At 33.0% G+C, this 21,696-nt stretch overlaps 2 protein-coding genes across 3 annotated transcripts in view; one reads left to right on the plus strand and one right to left on the minus strand.

Moving 5' to 3' along the window:
* Positions 1-3,119: 3,119 nt before the first annotated feature.
* Positions 3,120-21,696, minus strand: part of fw (CUB and Sushi multiple domains furrowed) — a 266,332-nt gene continuing 247,755 nt past the window's right edge. Inside the window, exons 17-19 of the mRNA XM_085941650.1 lie at positions 15,305-15,593; positions 6,717-7,373; positions 3,120-5,325 (exon numbers count right to left, since the gene is read on the minus strand). Of these exons, the coding sequence (XP_085797776.1) occupies positions 7,070-7,373; positions 15,305-15,593 (593 nt within the window). The 3' untranslated portion in view covers positions 3,120-5,325; positions 6,717-7,069. The remainder of the gene's footprint in view (positions 5,326-6,716; positions 7,374-15,304; positions 15,594-21,696) is intronic.
* LOC147079507 (uncharacterized) lies at positions 17,965-21,582 on the plus strand. 2 transcript variants are annotated; one of them, XM_085941663.1, is made up of 3 exons: positions 17,965-18,583; positions 18,703-18,831; positions 18,975-21,582. In XM_085941663.1, exons 1-3 carry the CDS (start codon positions 18,514-18,516, stop codon positions 20,912-20,914), a joined length of 2,139 nt encoding a protein of 712 aa, XP_085797789.1. In that variant the 5' UTR covers positions 17,965-18,513; the 3' UTR covers positions 20,915-21,582. The 2 variants fall into 2 exon arrangements, with proteins under 2 accessions (XP_085797789.1, XP_085797785.1); XM_085941659.1 differs by having other exon boundaries at positions 18,482-18,831.

A 21,696-nucleotide genomic window follows, 5' to 3' on the forward strand; every position in this document is an offset into this window, starting at 1 on the left:
AAATGTCTAGCTAGTCGGGAAGTTAGTTAAAAATCTTCAATTGTCGAATACAAATCTTGGACGAACAAGAAAAAATTTGTACCGGATAAACAAGAATACGAGCTAATAAAAACGTGGTATTTAAAATACACAAATGTTCATTTTTACTTAAATATTAAGAAGTGAAACTTATTAACAATTTAAGAACACTGATTTTGAATTTTAAGTATTAAACCTCAGTAGATGAACGAAGAACTGTTTCAAATTATGTGCAACTAGTCATAAATGCATATAGGAAAAAGGTAACATGTGACTTAAAACCTCTTAAAAATCAAAAATTGACAGTATATAAAAAAAATACAAATTGCATTTCAATCTTGAGTAATTAGGTAACCTGTGTTCCAAATTTCATTTCAAAATATTAAGTAATAACCTCCTCCACGATTTTTTTTCACTCTAAAAACACTACTAATGCGTTTTTCTCTAAACTCAATTTATGCACAAGTGCCCTTTTGCTTTTGGGGTGACGATATTATATAAGTGGCATACGGTAACTTGATTTTAGGGATGCTTTCTAAAATAAAAAGAAACACATGTTTCCGTACATGCTCACCTAAATAATATTAATTACCCACATACAAATTTAATTTATGACATTCAACTTCACCGAATATTTAAATGGAGCATTTGTTTACTATCCTTGTAAAAAATACAGATTAGCTAGTAATAATCCATATGGAGCTTGTTCGACAGGCAGTAGTTTTATTACAAGGTGCAAAGACCACATGCATTCATGGAAAAGATACATAATTCGCCAAGCACCTAATAAGACAGTGGCCATATTGCATATCAAAGTCATGGTTCTATGCTTGTGCATCAATATGGTAGTTAAAGAAGAAGAGATTCTTAAGATAGTTAAACCCTAGATTTGACAGTACAATTATTACGAGTTTTTGGCATAAAGGTGTCATAAAGGCATAAATTATGAAATCGGATTAAGAATTACATAAACTCTAGTCACAGTGAATCTCAACTGGTGTTTCGCAGTCTAGAATTTTTCTAGTGGCTGCGAATATTTGTCGTCCAAATGCTTACGCTTCGTCTTTCCAAATCAATGCTGACGCCGCGACTATCAAGTATTATAGCAAAGAAGTAGCAACAGATTTCGCATAAATAATTGTTTTTAAGTATTTCTCAATATTCCAGAATTTCTGTTATTAAATGTCTATTTCTGGGACTGAGAAGCCGAATGCAGCAGAGTGATTATGCTTCCACAATGTGACGATCACATCGACTACAATATAATGAAAAATGTCGAACTTACTTCACTGTGCTATTAAAGTTTTTATTTGGTTGGCAACATTTTCGTACTGAATGCTCGAAACTACAGACCCCAGTGCCAGGAATTTTAAGAAAACTTGGTAACTAAATTAAAAATATTACAAACTACTTAACTTATAAAAGTGAAAATTTCCTTTTCGAAATGGACAAATATATGGTAGACATGATTGTTTCTACACTACCAATGTTAGTTAATAGTTAACGAATTTGAGGGGGGTGTTTATCATGTACTACTAGAAATTTCTAAAGATAGAAGTGTTAATGGCGATACATTAACTGGAGCACAAATTTTGATAAAATTAATTGATTTTCAGTTTGTATGCTTACGTGTCATGTGGAATCAAATATTGCAATTGATTGATCGAGTAAATTACAATTAATATTACAAGCGAAAGGTTTATTTTTCAATTTGGGATGGAGGCCAAAATAATTCCAAACTAACAATATCGTTGTCTATCGCATAGAATTGAGTTATAGATTGCAGAGATTAAATATTAATAATGTAGGAATGTTTATTCTCTTTTATGTTAAAAGTTATACATAGTTTTTTGTTATTGTAGTGTTGGACCATTTGGATGGGCTTGTGCATTTATTAGTCAAAGCAACGTTTGCAAGTAACACTATCCATTTATTTATTTGTGTTTTAAAATGGGAAATATACCTACATATATTTATTTTGTAAAATAATTCAATGGACTTTTCACTAAGCAATGAAAAGAGACAGTAGTTATATTGGAATTGAATGGTTTTCACATATCAATAACAGCCACCAAAATAATGATCAATAGTTTCAATTTTTGTCAATAAATAGATTGTTATTACAGGGAACATAGAAATAATGGGAAGTGCATTCATTACATTTTGCGTGTGGTTGTAAGAAGGTACTCGATTCTCCAGCGTAGAGAAATATGAGATAAACTGAATGTATCTTAAACATGTGTTAAAGAATATGTTATTTACAATATTGATGTCTATATCATAATCTGTCCCCAGAAGGGAGGGGGGGGCGGCTGATAGGACCCTAGCCTGGGAGCCTGACTTGGCAGGTCGACCAACTAAGTGTTATGAACAGAAGACAAAAGCTTCTTTATTTATAAAGTATATTAAATTTTGTTTTGTCCATCCCGCTTTGGATGCGGTGTTAAAAAATGCGATGCCTCCACCAAAGGCAGGCCCACATATATTATGTTTTTTTCAAATATTCAATGGCTAATGGTAATAACCGCTTTGACTCCAGATCTTTACATGGACATGGTGGCTTTGCTGGCAGGCATTATAAGCCTGGTCTTGTTACCCGTTCAACATGTCCATGCGGCGGAGAAATACAGGATGCGAACCACATCCTCTGGGAATGCCCTAAAATGTGTGCGGAAAGGGTAGAGTTGCTTCAGTCACTTCAACCAGCTGTTGGGCCCATCGGATCGTCCGACCTGGTCGCATATTGCCAACGTGAAGATCGATCTCTTTTATTACTTGCTACAATTTTTAATTTTGCCTCTACGTGCTCCTTTCTCCCATGGGTACTTTTAATGTAAAGTCATGTAAATTCAGTCATAGCACAGTTGTGTGTTGAGTGCTCGGGTACATATTTTAAAATCCCGGCACCATCTCTGCAGCCTCACCAATTAAGCATACACAAAAAGACAAAGTTCTTAACAGCTACCTCCACCTTTCACTACTGATATGTATGTCTGTTATCTACAGCTCCACATTGAATTGTTGAGCCAATTTAAAAAATGGGAGGAAGGGTTTGTTGAATTAGTGAATACAAAAGACAATTGTTTTTATAATTTTTATTTGGCGATAAGTATTCTACATAATAATCATATAACAAACATACACATATTTACAATTCTTTTGGGATAACACAGAAATGAAATTAATACATGTTTAAATGATATAATTAAATTTGCTTTGGTTTATGAATGCTTACAGTGTTCATTTTTCAATATTTAATGGCAAACTATCATTTGCAAAATGATAGATAAAGAAGAATATTTTCTGAGTATTATAAAAATAGTCAGTAAATTTTACAAACATTGATTTAAAATAAGATTTTTTTAAATCTTTAAAGAATAGTGATTTTTTTAAATAATTTACTCGATTTAATGTTTCCAATAAGTAGACAAGATTGGACCAAAAATATTGCTGAAGAAACACGTAGTAGGAAATTTCACATAAAATTACAGTTTGATGTTCGGCTCATGTGTGGCATATTTCCCACTCAGTATAATTTTAACAATGATTTTTGGACTGGCGTGGCGCTACTCCTAACAGATATTTAAATGACGAATGATAATTAATTGGACTGTCTTATAAATATGTATACAGATAGATCATGAGAAATAAGGTCTTACTAACAGATGGCATTCATATTTCATATTTTTGGATGCTTTAAAGTTTAATACAATAGTATGTTCAATAATTTAATTTGACTCTTGAAATAAAATGAAATTACAATATTCTCCAGAAAACAATTAGCTATTATGCAATTGTCATTCTAGAAACAATTATTGACTAAATAGAAATTTTAATTGTTCGAAAATATTTTATTGCACGCAGATGGGTATCCATTACATTATTGGTTATCATGATGAGTGTGTTTCTGGGTCATCAATAATAAAGAAATATTTTTTAATTAATTAAAATAATGAGAGTAGAATATGTTGACGAGTAAAAAATATAACAAAAATGTCTGATGGCATCTTCTTTTTAAATAAATAACTCACCTTTTGGCAGTCCACACAAATTTCATCATGAGTGACCGACCAAATATTTTTATTTATATCACACAAAGTAAACTAATCTATAACAGAACTCTCACCTCTGTTCATGCAATTGACTTATCAAGTAAAGGAAATTTATTAAAAAAAATATCAAAATGAAAAAGCAAAAAACAAAATCATTTAACAATAAAAAAATACACTAAAAAATAGTTGAATAAGTATGTACAATCTTATATAGTGTTAGTTTTAGATTTTTTAAAAATGGTAAAAAGAGTAAAAATACTTAAATCATAAAGTAAGGGGGTGGATAAATTTAACAAATATTCAAGAAATATCTAATTAGATAATTGATTTAAACTGCATTTACGCATAATTTAATAAGATAGTATTTGATTAAAGAATGTTATAAAATATCAAAAGGAGTCGCGTAGTTACAAAACAATGTTGCCAACTCGTCAGCTGAATGCAGAACAATTATTCCAACGCACATTTGAAATATTTTAGAAGGGAGTTCTTTGAAACAACCTATTTAAATTATCTATTAATCGTATAGATAAATGTATAGGTACATCATATTTTAGTAGGACTATTGATGAAAATAATGATGCATAAATGTGTCTATATAAATAATAAATAACTTAAATAGAATGTTTCAAAGAACACTGATTCTGTAAAATATTTTAAATGTGAATTAGAATAATTCTGCATTCTGCATATATAGATATAATATACTTTAGGGGGGTTTTGTTAATAAAGCAATAATAAAATTCATAGTTATATTAGTCTAAAAATCTATCAACAGTAAATACATTTTACTTGCAATAATAGTTTTTGATATAAATTTTAGAACCTACAAAGCATGCTCATTTCAGGTAAAATAATAATAATACACTATCCAAATTCACAGAATGTTATTTTTATACCCGTCGTTGGTGTGGAGATTCACCAAATGATATTTTAGAAAAGTTAGAAATTGGGAAAAAATTATTATGAGTGATTATTTCTCATTTTCAAATATTCACAGTTCTGTGACAAAGTAGACATTTTAGATTTGGATTTATACTATATAAATCAGAAATATATAAAGAGCCGCTAGGGTGGTCAACCTTCGATAGGAAATATACAGGAAGAGGAATGCAAATAAATACGGGAAAAATTAACTATTACGGATAAGTATTTATATTTTTGAGTATCTAATTGGTTGAGAAAAACAACTTTGCACAGATTACAAACTACATATCCTGAAATATATTTCATCAAAGAATTAAGGGGGGACATGCTCCTCGAAGGTCAAAATTGAGTTTTTATTGTATTTTCAAACCATGATCCTGGACACTCCTTAAACGTTGTAGATAATATATTTATATAATTTTGAAGCCTTATTATCCTTTATAGTTATTTTATACATTTGATGACTGCATGAAGTATTTTTGTCACATAAAATAGTATTCTTTTAAACCTCTCGCTCTTATGTTTTAGAATATAGTCATATTTCGGTACAGAACTGTGCAGTGGTGGTAAGATTTTTTACATTTATTAATTTTTAAACGCATTTATAAAACCATTAGTATAATTTATTATGAGATAATTTTTGTAAAATATTCACGATAAAAAATTATTTTGATAATCTCTGTGATCCCAAATTTGACAAGAATTAGGCATTTTATTATTCAAAAAATTGGCAAGATTAACACATTTCAAGATAATTCTAAAGATACTTATTATAAGCTATGTCTTTGACCATTCAAGTGTTATAAAAATCTTATGAATAATGATTGCTTTATAATAATTATTGACCTAAGAATAAGGTAGTGTTTTTTTGAAATACGCCATTTCTTTTGTCATTCCCTAGTGGTCAAGCTACAACATACGGCCGTAGCCATAAAATGACAAACTATAATTAAAGTAGGGAGTAAAATTATGTTAACGCGCGTGTTTGAACATGTACCTAACCGAATTTTTTTAATTTTTTTTTTTAAACGGTACATGTTCAAACACGCGCGTTAATATCATTTTACTCCCTACTTCAATTATAGTTTGTCAATTTATGGCTACGGCCGTATGTTGTAGCTTAACCACTGGGGAATGACAAAAGAAATGGCGTATTTCAAAAAAACACTACCTTATTCTTAGGTCAATAATTATTATAAAGCAATCATTATTCATAAGATGTTTATCACACTTGAATGGTCAAAGACATAGCTTATAATAAATATCTTTAGAATCATCTTGAAATGTGTTAATCTTGCCGATTTTTTGAATAATAAAATGCCTAATTCTTGTCAAATTTGGGATCACAGAGATTATCAATATAATTTTTTATCGTGAATATTTTAGAAAAATTATCTCGTAATAAATTATGCTACTAGTTTTATAAATGCGTTTAAAAATTAATAAATGTAAAAAATCTTAACATCACTGCACAGTTATGTACCGAAATATGACTATATTCTAAAACATTAGAGCGAGAGGTTTAAAAGAATACTATTTTATGTAATAAAAATACTTTATGCAGTCATCAAATGTTTAAAATAACTATAAAGGATAATAAGGCTTCAAAATTATATAAATAGATTATCTACAACGTTTAAGGAGTGTCCAGGATCATGGTTTGAAAATACAATAAAAACTCAATTTTGACCTTCGACGAGCATGTCCCCCCTTAAGTACCTAGTACATATCATTATATCTATTTTGCATGGACAACAGATGGAATGATGATAACTATATTGGTGATGACTTTAAAGTTGACTTGTTTCTAAAAAAATAGTGAAATACAATTTTTGAAGAATTACAGAATGCTTACCATAACACTTTTAAATGCTGAAAAATAAATTCACAATCGGGCAGTATAAAACTATGAAGAGTTTAATAGTCTTTTTTAGCGTCACATCATACTATCACTAAACCACCAAAAGTGTTTATAATCTGGAGCCACGGTCTTTCATATATCAATATAAATACGATAATAACTTTGGAACATTAAACACATTAAAAATTGCTTAATCTTTCAGACTTTGGATTCAACGTACGGCAACACCGTTTATTGTAACCATGGCATTGGGGCCATGACCTCCTTGTGGCTCGGGCTCGTAAGTAGTGTCAGAATCTCCGCTTTGACTGTGATTGTAAGTGTGGTTATCGGTGAGGTGATCTGCATAAGGAGCATCATAAACATTATCCTGGACATGGTCATACAGATGGTTTCCTCGTATTCCATGATTACCATCGTGAAGGGAAGCGTAACTCATCACGGCAGCATTCTGATCCTCTTTTCGCTCCGCTCCTTCTATGTTCTCTGTATTTTTCACCGGTGTTGCCTTTCGTCTGTAATTTTAATTTGTCAATTGTATTAAACAATACACAATATGTACATAGCAATATTCAACCTTGAAACTGGAAAATTATGTAACTCCAAAAATGCTACTTTACAGGAGAGACAAAAAACATTATAGTTTCGTGTACAAATCTATGACTATAGAGTAAATCAGCCATGATTTAACAATGCTACAATTTTTTTGGAATCACATCATTTGCAAGAAAGGTACCTAGATATTAACAACAGCCACTAGATGGCATTCAAAATCAATTTTCGATTAAAACGGAAATACACATTTTTATAGTTTCAATGACGAATTATGTACCTATCATACACACACTCGTGTATGTAGATATGTCTGTGGCTGATTTAAGGGGGGGCTGAAGAGCTCGATATTCAATTATAATTTAGTATAAAAAGGACCTCGGCGTCGTAAGCACGTTAATTTAAATCGATCACTAATCATCGGAGATTTTATTTCAAGAAACATTATTATTATTATTGATATTGTCGGCCGCTGTATTATTTTATTTTATTATTTTATAAACACCTGTTCGTTGTCCGCCGATCAGAAAACAGGGCTGTCAAAATAATATATGAATTAATATTTTTAAAATGTTAATTTCATCATAGTTTTTAATCAAACCTGTGCAAGTACATACTGATAACTTGGGTGGATTTTGTAGCAAACATACTATTGATATATATACGGGTATATTATTATTATAACCCAATTCAAATTGAACATAGGTTGATACTCAAATACTATTATACTGCCGTCCTAAGCGAAAGAGCGGTATCCTTTTTTTTTTCGTTCTCTGGTTTTTGTTGCCATATGAACATTCAGGGGGCTCCACATCTATTTTCCTAAGCGATATAGCCACATCTCATTTTTAAATAAGTAAAATAAGCTAATTAAATATGGCGTATCTCAAAATCACAATGAAATCCTAAGCGCAATAGCAGTATCTCAATTTCCTAAGCGGTTTAGTCGTATCTCTGAGATATGCCCTTTTCGCTTACCATTATGACCGAAAAAGCTCACAATATTTCGCTAGCGACAATGCCATTATTGTCGGCTTGACGTTTCGGCGTGTATTATTGTGGGTTTGACGTTTCGGCGTGTATTATTGTGGGTTTGACTGAAAATATATCAAGAATGTATTCAAGAGCGATGAAAATGATGATTATGTGTCAATAAAATATAAAGGAATTAGATAAGTGATACACCCCTGTTACAGGCGGGCAATATTATTAAAATATAATGCATTTAAATTTATCGAAAAAATGCATGTGAGGTTATGTCAATCACTTTTCGACATTTATTTTCTTTTATACTACGATATTATCAGCTATTGTTGCGAAATTTGGTTGTTTTCAAAGTAAGTATTCAGAAATCTATATCTAAAACTGAGAAAGAATAAATAAAGAATAATTCAGCTGTTGCTGAAACGATTTTTTTTCCAGTTCGATACATCTTCAAACACGCGTGTTAATATGATCTTACTCCCTACTTCATTTATCTTCAAATGTGTTAATCGTGCCCATTTTTTGGATAATAAAATGCCTAATTCTTGTCAAATTTGGGATCACAGAGATTATAAATAAATATTTCATTATAAAATGTTAATTTTAATTTCACTGATGATTTTATAAATGCCTTTAAAAATTTATATATCTAAAAAATCTTAACTCCACTCCACATGGATGAACTGAAATATGACTATATTCTAAAGAGGTTTAAAAGAATACTATTTTATGTATTAATAATACTTTATGCAGTCATCAAATGTTAAAAATAAATATAAAGGTTAATCAGGCTTCAAAATAATATAAATAGATTATCTACAACGTTTAAGAAATGTCCAGGCTTATGCTCTGAAAATACCATAAAACCTCAATTTTGACCTACGCGGCGCACGTGGGCCGTTAAGTGCGGACTTACGTCATTTCAGAAACTGTTAAATGTTTGGAACCTGATGTTGGTGAGGTAATGCAGAACAATTTGGGTGGGTATGGCTTCGGAAATGCCTCAAGATGAAAACATATTGTGTTTTGAAGGTAACTTTGATTTGTTTTAATCAATATAATTCAATATTATGTCCGTATTTATAGTGTATTAGATAAAGGCCAAGCAATACAATATTACTTATAATACCTGATTATATTATTTCAGACCAATGTAGATGTAATGTGAAACTATTTTTGGCCGCCATTTAGTCCTGCAGTAGACTGTGTATGATGCTACTTCTTCGAATCAAACAGAATCTCCAATAAAGGGTATTACAGTTGAAGATCCTTCATTATTATTAGAACTTGAGCCAGTTAATCCTGTCAGTTCTAATAACTGAAGATATTCCACAAATATTGGATGAGGGTGAGATTAATGAGAATAATGGCACAGGTGAAATTGTTAGTGAACGTGAACGCAACAGTGATGTCCTTTACACAAAAAAGGGATTAATTAGAAAGAGGAAAAAATTTGATTTGTCTCCCTTAGACTGCGTATGGCATGTAAACATGCCATAGACTTTATCTTGTATTTTTGACCAAACTAGAAGAGACACTTGTGGATAATATGCTTTAAAAATTAGTTCAAACCTTTAGGTAGACATATCAGGCAACAGATCATAAAAATGTCAAGTATAACACAAGGAAATATATTTTTGAAAAGAACACTCGTTATTCAGTTGTTTGAATCGCGCGCCATTGCGAAGACGGGTGTACTAGATGCGTCACCAGGGTTATCAAAACAAAACATTGGTCATGCATCGAAAAGTGTGCATCGATAATATTTTTATTTACCTTTTAATTAATTATTATGATTACGTTAGTGTTATGTATTTTTTCTTAGTGATTTGTGATCTCGAAAGAAACATATTGAAGATTTGTTTTTAGTATTTTTTGTCATTATAAATATATGTGAAATAATTATTTCACCCGCCAAAATGTCACTACCACATAATATTATCGAAGAAATAATGCTGGAAAATATTTTATCGATGCACAGCTCTCCAGTTGTTTGGCTTTGTTCATTGTTCCATGTTTGATATTTACATTATTATAATGGGTAATAATGTATATTTTTTATGTGCCACGAAACTGTGTTAGCTCTGTTCACATGCCTGGCGATTATTCGACAGAACATACTACCGAGCAATGTGTAGAAACCATGTATGCGAAGACTGGACGGCCGCCATTTTGAACGCGCGGTCAAAGCTTGGATAATTTTTAGCGTCTTCACTTTCTTCGATTTATTTTAGTGAGAATGTAACGAATATAGTTTATTTCTTGGTGCATTTGGAATAACTGATATATAGTTCATCTAGTAATCTATTTTTTAATTTTGGAATCGATCTGTTTTAGCTGTAGTGACCGTTTTAACAGATCAGTTGACTGAAAATAAATTCCCGCGAAAATGGCTCGCAGCGAAAGGGTTAAAAGAACGAAAAAAACAAAAGTTTCAATAAATAGCAGAAATTCATGCAGTAAAAAATGGTTGTGATAATGAAAAAATGTGCTCATAAGTGCGCTGAAAAGATATCTGAAGAAAGGAGGCAGTTTCTTAACAAAGAATTTTGGAAAATATACAGTTCTATGGGAAGAAAATCTTTCATATTACATTATGTTTCCAACGTTCCTGTCAAGCAAAATGACAATTAGTAGTGTGTGCTGAGAACGATTTTAGAAGTAATAACACTTCGCACATCATTTAGTGCTGACAACGCGACTGGCGCGTTTGCATTAGTTGGCCCTTAGATATAATTAACATGATATTTAAAACTTTTATTTGTAGGAAAGTATAAAAGAATGCAAGTTTTTGAAAATAAATCTAAGTTTTCCTACAATATCATAAAGGCCGAGGTCGTATCTATTATTTCGAAACCAAATTTACTAAGCAAAATGGACGTATCTCATTTATTAGCTTAAGTTTTTAATTTTTAATTAAAATTAACCCATAAGCAGTTAGGTAAGTATGCGAATAGGTATTATAACGCATATAAACATCAAATAATAATTTACAAAGTGATGCGGTTTGTATCTTTACAAAATTGCTCATAGCCAAAAGTTAACATTTTCGAGATACTGCTCTTTCGCTTAGGACGGCAGTATAGTATGTTTATGATTTCGAGAAAATAATACGATGGTATATTATAATCCATATCAATTATTTGAAAACATTACATTCGCATGTACATATTATATAGTGTAAAGATCAGATAACTGTTTACTTTGCAAGATAACATCAAAATGTGTATATACTTATCTAAATGACGAATGACATTCATAAGTGAGCACAGCTGAAAGCTTGGAAATGTGTTTTTTTCTATTTCAAAATCTTTTAATTGTGTATTATTTTATTACAGATTCAAGGCCAACTGCATATAACTAATAAAAAATACTGTTTGTTTCTAAGAATAAAAAAAGACAGGAAGGAAGATGTGTACAAATCACGGCAATCAGAAAGGCCGGCAAATATGCCGACAATGCGTGATACACAAACATAAAATACACAAAATTACAAACACATTCGAAGGTTGCCGCACACGTACATACCACGTGATTGTTTTTCAAGGAAGTCGCCATGTCGTGGTGGAAGGCGATACCCGAGGTGGTTTTCTCGAGAGATTATTGGGGACATTCAGATCAAGCATTGCTATCACAAAGCTTGGAAGGCTGAGCATGGTCAACGCGACTATGAAATGTTTAGCCTTTATCGCTTGAGAGTGAGGCAAGCTGTTCGAGTGGCCTATCGAACATATATGGAATCGGTAGAAGATTGCATTCGTGAAAATCCCAAATCGTTTTGGGATTATATTAAATCATTAAGAAGGGATGGCGGGTATGCCGATTCGATGAGTTGGAAAGGCGAAAAGGTGACCGGACATGGAGTGGCAGAAGCATTTGCTGGTCACTTCAGGTCTGTCTACGCAAGTAGTATTCCTTATTTGGATGTTGCCTCTGCGTCAAGACAGCCATCATGCGGTGCCCAGTCCATTGATATTTTTCCAGTTGATGAGAGTGATGTGTTAAAATTTATTAAAAAACTAAAAAATACTCACTCTTTGGGACCTGATAACGTCCCTACATTTTTTTTAAAGGGGTGTGTTGATTTTGTCAAAGGCCCACTTGCATATATTTATAATCTTACAATGGAGACAGGTATCTTTCCGGAAACGTGGAAGATGTCGAAGGTTACTCCAATCCATAAGAGTGGTACAGAGTCATCAGTGGAAAATTACAGGCCGGTAGCTGTTCTCTCTGCACCAGCAAAAGTTCTTGAGATGATCATGCACAACATGATTTCTCCAAAAATTGAGTCATTTATAATAAATGAACAGCATGGATTTAGAGCAGGCCGATCAACGGAAACTAACCTGATGGTATTTACCAATTATGTGTCATCGGCCCTGGATAGAGGTCACCAGGTTGACTGTTCTTACAATGACTTCTCGAAAGCATTTGACAAAGTCGATCATGATGTCCTGATGGAAAAACTCCAACTTATTGGATTGTCTGATCGATTTTTGAAGCTATTCGGGAGTTATTTTAGGAACCGTCAACAATACGTATCGTACGGCCTTTATCAGTCACAGACCTTTAACACATTTTCTGGTGTCCCTCAGGGCTCAAACTTAGGGCCGTTGCTGTTCACGATTTTTATAAATGACATAGCATTGGTAATAAAAAATGCTATGTTTTTGTTGTTCGCTGATGACTTGAAACTCTTTTTGGAAGTTGTCACCTTGGACGATTGTCGTCAGCTCCAACTTGATATAGATAATATATTAGATTGGGGCAGGCGTAACAAACTAGAATTCAATATTGATAAATGCAATCTTTTGTCGTTTACCAGAGCCTCAAAAGTGTTGTTTTTCCAATACTCGATGCATGGCAGAGTTCTGTCACGAATATCATCTGTAAGGGATCTTGGCATTACGTTTGAGAGTAAACTGACATTTATTAGCCATATAGTTACCATTTGTAACAAGGCGCTTAAAATGTTGGGCTTCGTCATGCGTGCTTCCCGGGTCTTTTCGGATGTTACGGTATTAAAACTTTTATTTAATTCTTTAGTTCGAAGCAGACTTGAGAGTGGGTCTATTGTTTGGGCACCGCATCAGTTGAAGTATGGCCTTATGGTGGAGAGGGTTCAGAAGAAATTCTTGAGACTCCTTTATTTGAGGTTGTACGGATACTATCCGTGGCTTTATCCAACTGACTTTCTCTTAGGCATGCTTACATACTGCAGTTTGCAATTTAGAAGAAATCTTTATTTAGCTATGTATTTTTTTTCGACTTATACGAGGTATAAATGAGAACTCTGCCATTCTGGGCAGTGTTGACCTGTGTGTCCCTGATAACTATCTTAGAAATAGAGAACATCAGTTGTTTATTCTCCCAAGGTGCAGAACCAACCTGCCACTGGTAATGCCAATTGGGAGGGCGATAACTATGTTCAACGAAATTGCTTCGGGTGTTGATATATTCCACCTACGTGAGGATGAGTATAGGTGGACGTTATTTTATAAATTTTTAAAATAGGGTCTGCTTAACTCATCCGGTGTATTTCCATGTACCTATATAATTAATATTTTTGTATGTACATATTTCTACTGTTTAATAACATATTATCTATCTCTTTTTTATGTCATGTTGTGAACGTCTTAAACTTATAATTTGTAATGTCCACAATATGTAAAAATAAATAAATTGAATTGAATTGAATTGAATTGAATTGAATTGAATTGAAACTTCCTGAATTAGTTAACCCCAGGTCCATGCCACTACGTGGACCACAGTGGATATTAAGCCATTTCCACACTGGCAACAAGTTGCTGGCAACCTCATTAAATTTTACGATACTTACCATAATTGCTTTAGAAATTTTACGATAATTATCATAATTATCGTAAAATCTAACGAGGTTGCCAACAACTTGTTGCCAGTGTGGACCCGGCATTAGATGCACAAAACTTAAATAATATATATTATAAATAAAAATTTAAAATTATAAATATTTATGATTTATGTCTTCGACAGCCCTGATGAAATAAATATGAAATATGAGTCGATCGAGTCGTGGAGTAAGTTTATTGACACAAACAACTTTGACGCGACCTTTTTATATTAACTAGTAGACCAGATATTATGGACCACATGTAAAAAAATCATATTTTCAATTCTCAAGGCCAATTCTGTAGAACGTCCCCTTAACATAACGTCGCTATAGGATTGGTTTACCGAATATCGGTTTTTGTCGAAATCAACCTATTAATGCAGAATGTTTTTTTGTATCTAATTGGACTAGAACCATCCCTTTCTTTAAATTACTTTGTAATGGTAATGAATACATCATTCATATGCTGTAAAAATAACAACTTAAATTTATCTCCATGTATTTTATTCCTCCCATGTATTTACTCCATGTATTGATTATGAAATTTGTTTTTTGTCTCCTGAACATTTGGCCTATTCGGGAAACCAATCCTACGGCGACGATAAGTCATATTATTATTATTATCATGTATTGATTGTTTGTATTTTTTTGGTTTAGATGTGCCAAATCTGCTAAGCATAAAAGTCAGTTTAAATTATTAAAAAAAACAGCAAGAGCAATCATATAGATTGGGCTCAATCGGCCAAAAACCAAGCCTGATTATTATTGATACATACTTACCTGGTTTTAGAATTTAAGAAGTGAGGGTTATAAATAATATGTATATCGACTTTTTCAAAACCTTACACAAAACAAAACAAGTTAAACAGTTAAAATTCAGGTAAGGCTATCCCATGATAGCATATTGTATACATAGAAGGAAATTATGTCTCAGATTCAGTATTATTCCCAAAAATAGTACAAACAACATTATCTTGTTTTAATGTTGAGTGTAGTGGTATTATTTATTTTCAAAGGTGGAAGACGCGATATACTCACAATCTCATGTATATGATCCCTAATAAGATGAGGAGAAACAGCACAACTCCACATCCGATGCCTATACTGAGTGCGAGGTTACCCGAGTCTTGCGTCTCATTTGAAATCAGTTCACAGGTTGGTTCTTCTCCCGACCATGTCCCGTCATCCATACACTTTCTTAGATAGGGTCCTACTCTCTGGAAGTGAGGAATGCAGTGATACTCGACACCGCTTCCATAGTGGGTGGATCCATTGGCTATGATCACACGCCCATTTTCAATACTTCCTGGATGTTTGCAATTTATTGCTAGAAAAATCAAATAAAATCAGTGTAAATACATTTTGAGGGAGTATCGTCACTGTGGTATGATTATTTACCAAAGATTCAACTTATTATGACGAGATAAAAATAAATATAACAATTAAAAATATTACCTAGTAATTTTAGATATAAAATAGAGATATAAAAATATGAATAATAAAAATATAATAAAATATATTATATATAATTATAATATATGTATATAAAAAATATAAATAAAATATAGATATAAAAGAACACAAATGCGTATACATACTTCTTATTAAAGTTAATTAAATATTAATTATTATGTAACTCTAAGTTATACTAAACTTCTTTTGACGCGTTTAGTAGAGGGTAAAATTAATTGAGAGCTGCGTGCGCACACAGTTTCTAAAGTGCGACATGATGAAGTTAGCCGTGATCGGGGTATACTCAACGCGCATGTGCGAATCAGTCAGCTGTATACGCAAGGTACTCAGCATAACATGTGGTTATTGTTAAAATCCATAGTGAAGCAGTTCTTGTATTACATTTAATTTTTTTATTATTTTATTAATTGTCAGTAATTATCTATATAGACAGATATATATTATATTATTAATTATTTTTTCCCACATTGTGCAGTTCAAAATTTATTTATGAGTAACAAAACTTGTGTAAAATAAAGAGTTATTGAGGTTATTTAGACTATTTGATTTGTCAAGTATTTAAGGTTAATTTTTTGTAAGTACAGTACACTCTCAGTAATTCGCCGCTCGCTTATCCGACAACTACTATAGTCCGCCGTTATTTTTACTGGTTGAAAGCACTAAATCAAGCTCTATAATCCGCCGGTATAGGTATGTCTAATTCAGTAGTCCGCCCCATGCCAATATTATGACTTACGACTCTTATGAGCTGTCCGCCATCTAGCCCAGTTCAGTTGACCATTAAATTTAACCTGAGTCAATAATATTATCGTTTTCTTTCAGTTCTTTTTTTGAATAAGTTAACAAAATGGAGTCTTCTCGAAAGACATTAACTTTAAAACAAAAATTGGAAATTTCATGAAAGATGGATAGCGGTGCTTCATTTACTGACATTGCTAAAATGTACAATATTGGTTAGCTGCCCATGGTTTAATACATGTAGGAATAAACTTAGCTTATTTAATATGTATAATTTAATAAATACTTAAGTACTTGATTTTGATTATAAAGAAAACCATTACATAGTTGCTAGTAAAAATTTCTCAATAAAAACTATTTTTACGAAATATGTACATATTTTAATTTTTACCATATTATTATTTTGTATATATGCACTATAATCCACCGTTTTCACACATGGACACTTGTCTGGTTTTTAGGATGGCGGATTACTGAGAGTGTACTGTATTTTTTTTATTTTGTTTAATTGTGTAAAAATAATTTACTATGTATAAAATAATAAATATCATTTTAATTTGATTATGCTTTTTAACCAAAACTTTATTCATGCATTAAATATCTTTCTTCAATTATTTTATCATATGTTCTACTTATTTGTTTTGTTACGCCAAAGAAGTATAACTTCTAACGCGCATACATAAGTATTTATCTGTATTTTGACTACATTTATTTGATAAATTGCATATCATTGTGAATAAAATTTATGTTTCAATGTTCATTAATTAGAGTCATTCATGATAATATGTTGTTTGATTCAGAATTAGGACCCAATAGGTCGGAGCAGGGAACACAAAAATATGGGAAGGAGGTTACCCTCTGGGTGAGGCTGTAAGAAAGTATAATTCTCGAGTATGAAGAAAATATGGTAGGTAGGTATAAACTTAAACATTTTCAATAGTTAGGTCAGTATCAAAATATGCATTAAAGTTTATCACGTAAACGAAACGCGCATTTAATATTGATGATAATTGAGAAAACTTGCCATGCTTTCTATTTCTTGCATTTTATGGCTTGACGGTCATTCTAGTTTCTAGTCAAACTAGTTTCAAAGCCTTGGTCCATGGTGACCGGCTTTTGCAATTCTATCTTATTAATCTGTTCTGTCGATTGGATGAATGGCTAACAATCTTTCCGAGTGAGGTAAGATTTGCCACAATTTTTTTTGTTTTTTAATAAAAAAATAAATAATCAAGGTTTCCAAGACAGTGAGCTACCTATGTATTTAACAAAAATAAATAATGAAATTTGAAGGTTTCACAAAGAAAGAATGAAAACATCATGTAAGTCTGATGTGTCAACTAGGTTCCCTAAAATTTTATGAAATATTTTTACCAAATAAAAAAATAGATTAGGAATCACTGACATAGTCTAAAACAGTTTGAATGTTGAGGTGGTTAGGTTACATTAGGTTAGGTTAGGTTATATATTTATATGTATATTGTCTATATCGTCGCCGTAGATGTCAAGGGAGTCAAGCCACACATTTGGCGAAAATGAGTTAAGTACACAAAAGCATTTTAAAACCATCAAAGATGCCGTGGTCAATGGATTTGAGCCACAAAAAGCCCTATGTATGAGTATTTTGTAAATTGCCAATAGACCTAGCACACATACATTAAAGTAGTCAATGACGACAAGCCGCATAAGTCTTTTGACTTCCGAATAATTTCACATGATTATGTGACTTAACGCTGTTGACCACTGGGACTTCCCGCTCAATCTGTGGCCCGGTACGCACGCCTCGGCTCACATTCGACAAAGATTTATAGTGTTGTCTTGCTCTAACTCAGCATAAGAAACAGAGAAAACTGAGTTTAGCGAGTCGGGTTATTCACGCCAGCACCTGTATCGTGTCATATTATTCATACTAACATTGCGGTTGGTTTATTTGGTGATCTTTTTTCTTTGGGTTTGCGACTGTAAGCATTTTTATTCAGTGTATTTAGTGTGATTGTTGTATTCAGTTGTGATTCAGTGAGAAAAGGTGCTAAATAATGAACTATTCACGTGGGAGACTAATGGTTGCAGCCGTTTTAAATTCTACTAATCAACATACCCGTAAAGGTAAGTGTCGATGAAATATTGAGCTAAAAACACTTACTAGTTAAAAATGTTGATTCAGGCTGCTTTGACAGCAATGAGTAATGTGTGCGCAAGCTGTATTAGTTTTATTTCTTTTACAGACTCTCACGGGAATGCCGTACAAGCTGGATGTGCAGACCTCGAGCTGAATATGCAAGCTCCGGACAAGATTGCTGGTCCAGCCATATATACAGAGCTCCAAAATGTCTCTCCAAGCACACACGTGGGAGGTCAATATTTTAATTTGTTGGTTATCAATAATTGTTGGTTTGATTAAAACCTGTGACCATCAGAGAGTCATTTGCTAATAACAAATTATTAATATTTACCTTGGTAGTTTCAAAGAAATAAACTACTTTGTTTTGTTTTACAGATTGGAACGTCAACCTGGCACCAACACTACTAGATTCAAATGAGTCATGCCAGCAGGAACCTGCATATTATCAACACAACATTAATGTTTCAGGAACTTATACTTCTGAAATAACCGAGAGCAACCATAGTAACAATCCTGTATCATCCATCCCCACTTCTACAGATCAGACTACAGATGATTTAAGTAGGAAACGCAAGCGAAACCCAAAAATGTGGAAGCGGAATTCACAAAAGATATTGAGAATGGCAGGCAGCGAATATCAAAGCAGATCCGGAAAAAAAATTCGAGCAAGGGCGATAAGAGAAGTTAACTGTAAGTGCCATTATAAATGCACATCCAAAATAGGAAAATCACAGCGGGAGCAAATGTTGGCCGACTATCTGAGTCTGGATTCCGAAAGAGCAAGATGGGCCTTCATTGGTAACAGTATAAATCGTATCCCAGTGAAACGAAGGTACCATGGAGACTGCACCAAACGAGAGTATACCTTGCAATACTCTGTGATGTGTAATGAATTGAGAGCCCAAGTGTGCAAACAGTTCTTTTTGGCGACATATGACATCTCGAGCAAAAAAGTTGAAAATGCAATGAAAAAGTTGACTCCTTCAGGTGTCACTGATATAGATCGGAGAGGTCACAAAGAACCGCCCAACAAAAAACCAGAGGAAGTGAGGAACATAATCAGGGACCACATCAAATCGTTGCCCGTAGTTGCTTCCCATTACTGCCGGAGCAGCAGTAAGAGAAAATACTTGCCTTCTGGTTTGAGCGAGACTCGTATCTACATGGACTATGTAGAGTATTGCAAGGAGCATAATGTTGAACCAGAAAAGCACGGCTTCTACAAATCGATCTTTGTCACAGAATTTAACTACGGCTTTCACACTCCTAAAAAGGATCAGTGTGACTTTTGTACTCAGTACAAGAACAAGTCAGACGAAGAGAAGGCAAAAGACGAGGAGGAATACAAACTGCACTTGACTCGAAAAGAGGAAGCGAGAGAACACAAAAAAATCGACAAGGCCCAAGCTATGTGTGATCCAACAATTAGTTGCTTTACCATGGATCTGGAAAAAATATTGTTGACTCCAAGTTTGCAAGTAGGACAGTTGTATTATACCAAAAAGCTGAAAACCTACAATTTCACAGTGTATGACCTGGCTACTAGACAAGCGACGAACTACATGTGGCATGAAGGTGCAGGTACAAAGGGTGCTTCGGAGGTCGCCACGTGCCTGTGGAAGCTCTTGGTTTCAGTAGGCCCCAAAAAAGAAGTAACTCTGTATTCGGATACAGCTTCAGGTCAAAATCGCAACTCAGTTGTATCTACAATGTTATTACGTGCCGTGGAACAGCTGCCCATCAACACAATAAACCAAAAATTTATGGAATCAGGGCACTCCGAAATGGAGTGCGATTCTGTGCACTCCACAATAGAGGCCCGAGGAAGGAAAGTGGACGTATTCACACCAGAAGGATGGTATATGGTCGCCCGTACCGCGAAAACTAGTAACCCCTACCATAAGGTTGTGGAAATGGAATATTCCGACTTCTTCGATTACAAGAAATATTGCAGTCAAGTGATGACCAATAAAACTCTGTCGGAAAATGGAGACAAAATGAAGTGGCTAAAGGTAAAGTGGTTCCAATATCGCAAAGGTGAACCCACGACTATCTTTTATAAATACCAATTGAGCCAGAATAACTTTGAGTCACTACAAATCCAGCGAAGACGGCATCGAAACGTACCTACCCTAGAAGTACCAAGGCTGTACAGTTCCAAACCTAGAATTGACCAAGGTAAACTAAAAGATCTGTCAAAACTATGCCAAAAAGGTAGCATTCCGTCAACCTATCACGACTTCTATAAAAATTTGGAGCCTGAAGATCGTCCAACTCAGAAAAACAGCAGCTCAGAGAGCGATGGAGATGATTAAAATGTGTGTCTAGTTTTATTGTAACTTAATTGTAATTATATATTTTTTTCTTTTATTTTGTTAACTGTCAATTCATGGTGTAACTGCATTGTATTGTTGTTTTAATTTAATAAAACGCATTTTTTTTGTAGTACTTATTCCACTTTTAATCAATAAATTAGGACCGGTTTCGTCCGCCTCATAGGGACATTTTCAACTGAAATGAACAAGTTGAAAATGTCCCTCTGAGGCGGATGAAACCGGTCCTAATTTATTGATTAAAAATGGAATAAGTACTACAAAAAAAGCGTTTGATTAAATTAAAACAACAATGTAATTATATTTTTGAAAAGCTAACTTTTTGTTTAGAGACGACTATGTTCACATACTGAATGAAATCAGGTAGATTCTAGGTTAAGGTGGGCACCATAAAAGGTCAATAATAGACTTTTCTTTAGAGTATATCCACAAAATGTTAGTGCTTTGTCCACAAATTCTCAGTGTTCAACAGGCATAAGAGGCCTAACTCTTTTGACTACCGCACAAGTATGCCAACTGTACATGTCAATATTCAGTGGTCAAGAGATATAACACACATAACTTTTAAAATACAATTTTTTTTAGTTATTCATTCAAAATAATAAAAAGATAATATCACAAAGTATCTACGTTCAAAGTTTCACAATTCTATCTTTAAAAATAAAAAAGTTAAAACAAAAACTGTTCCTTTTTTTGTCACACAAAATCTTTGCGCGCCGATTTCTCAGCATTATGATTTTGTGGACTGGCTCCCTTGACATCTA

The sequence above is a fragment of the Rhyacophila brunnea genome, unplaced genomic scaffold, assembly GCF_057557595.1.
Source record: "Rhyacophila brunnea isolate RB1 unplaced genomic scaffold, BYU_Rbru_1.0 scaffold_1, whole genome shotgun sequence".
Classification (NCBI taxonomy): domain Eukaryota; kingdom Metazoa; phylum Arthropoda; class Insecta; order Trichoptera; family Rhyacophilidae; genus Rhyacophila; species Rhyacophila brunnea.

Coding starts and splice junctions, on each gene's coding strand:
- LOC147079507 (XM_085941659.1), top strand. CDS start 18,630: ATGTTGATTCAGGCTGCTTTGACAGCAATGAGTAATGTGTGCGCAAGC. Junction 18,832..18,974: donor TCCAAGCACACACGTGGGAG/GTCAATATTTTA, acceptor TTTGTTTTACAG/ATTGGAACGTCAACCTGGCA.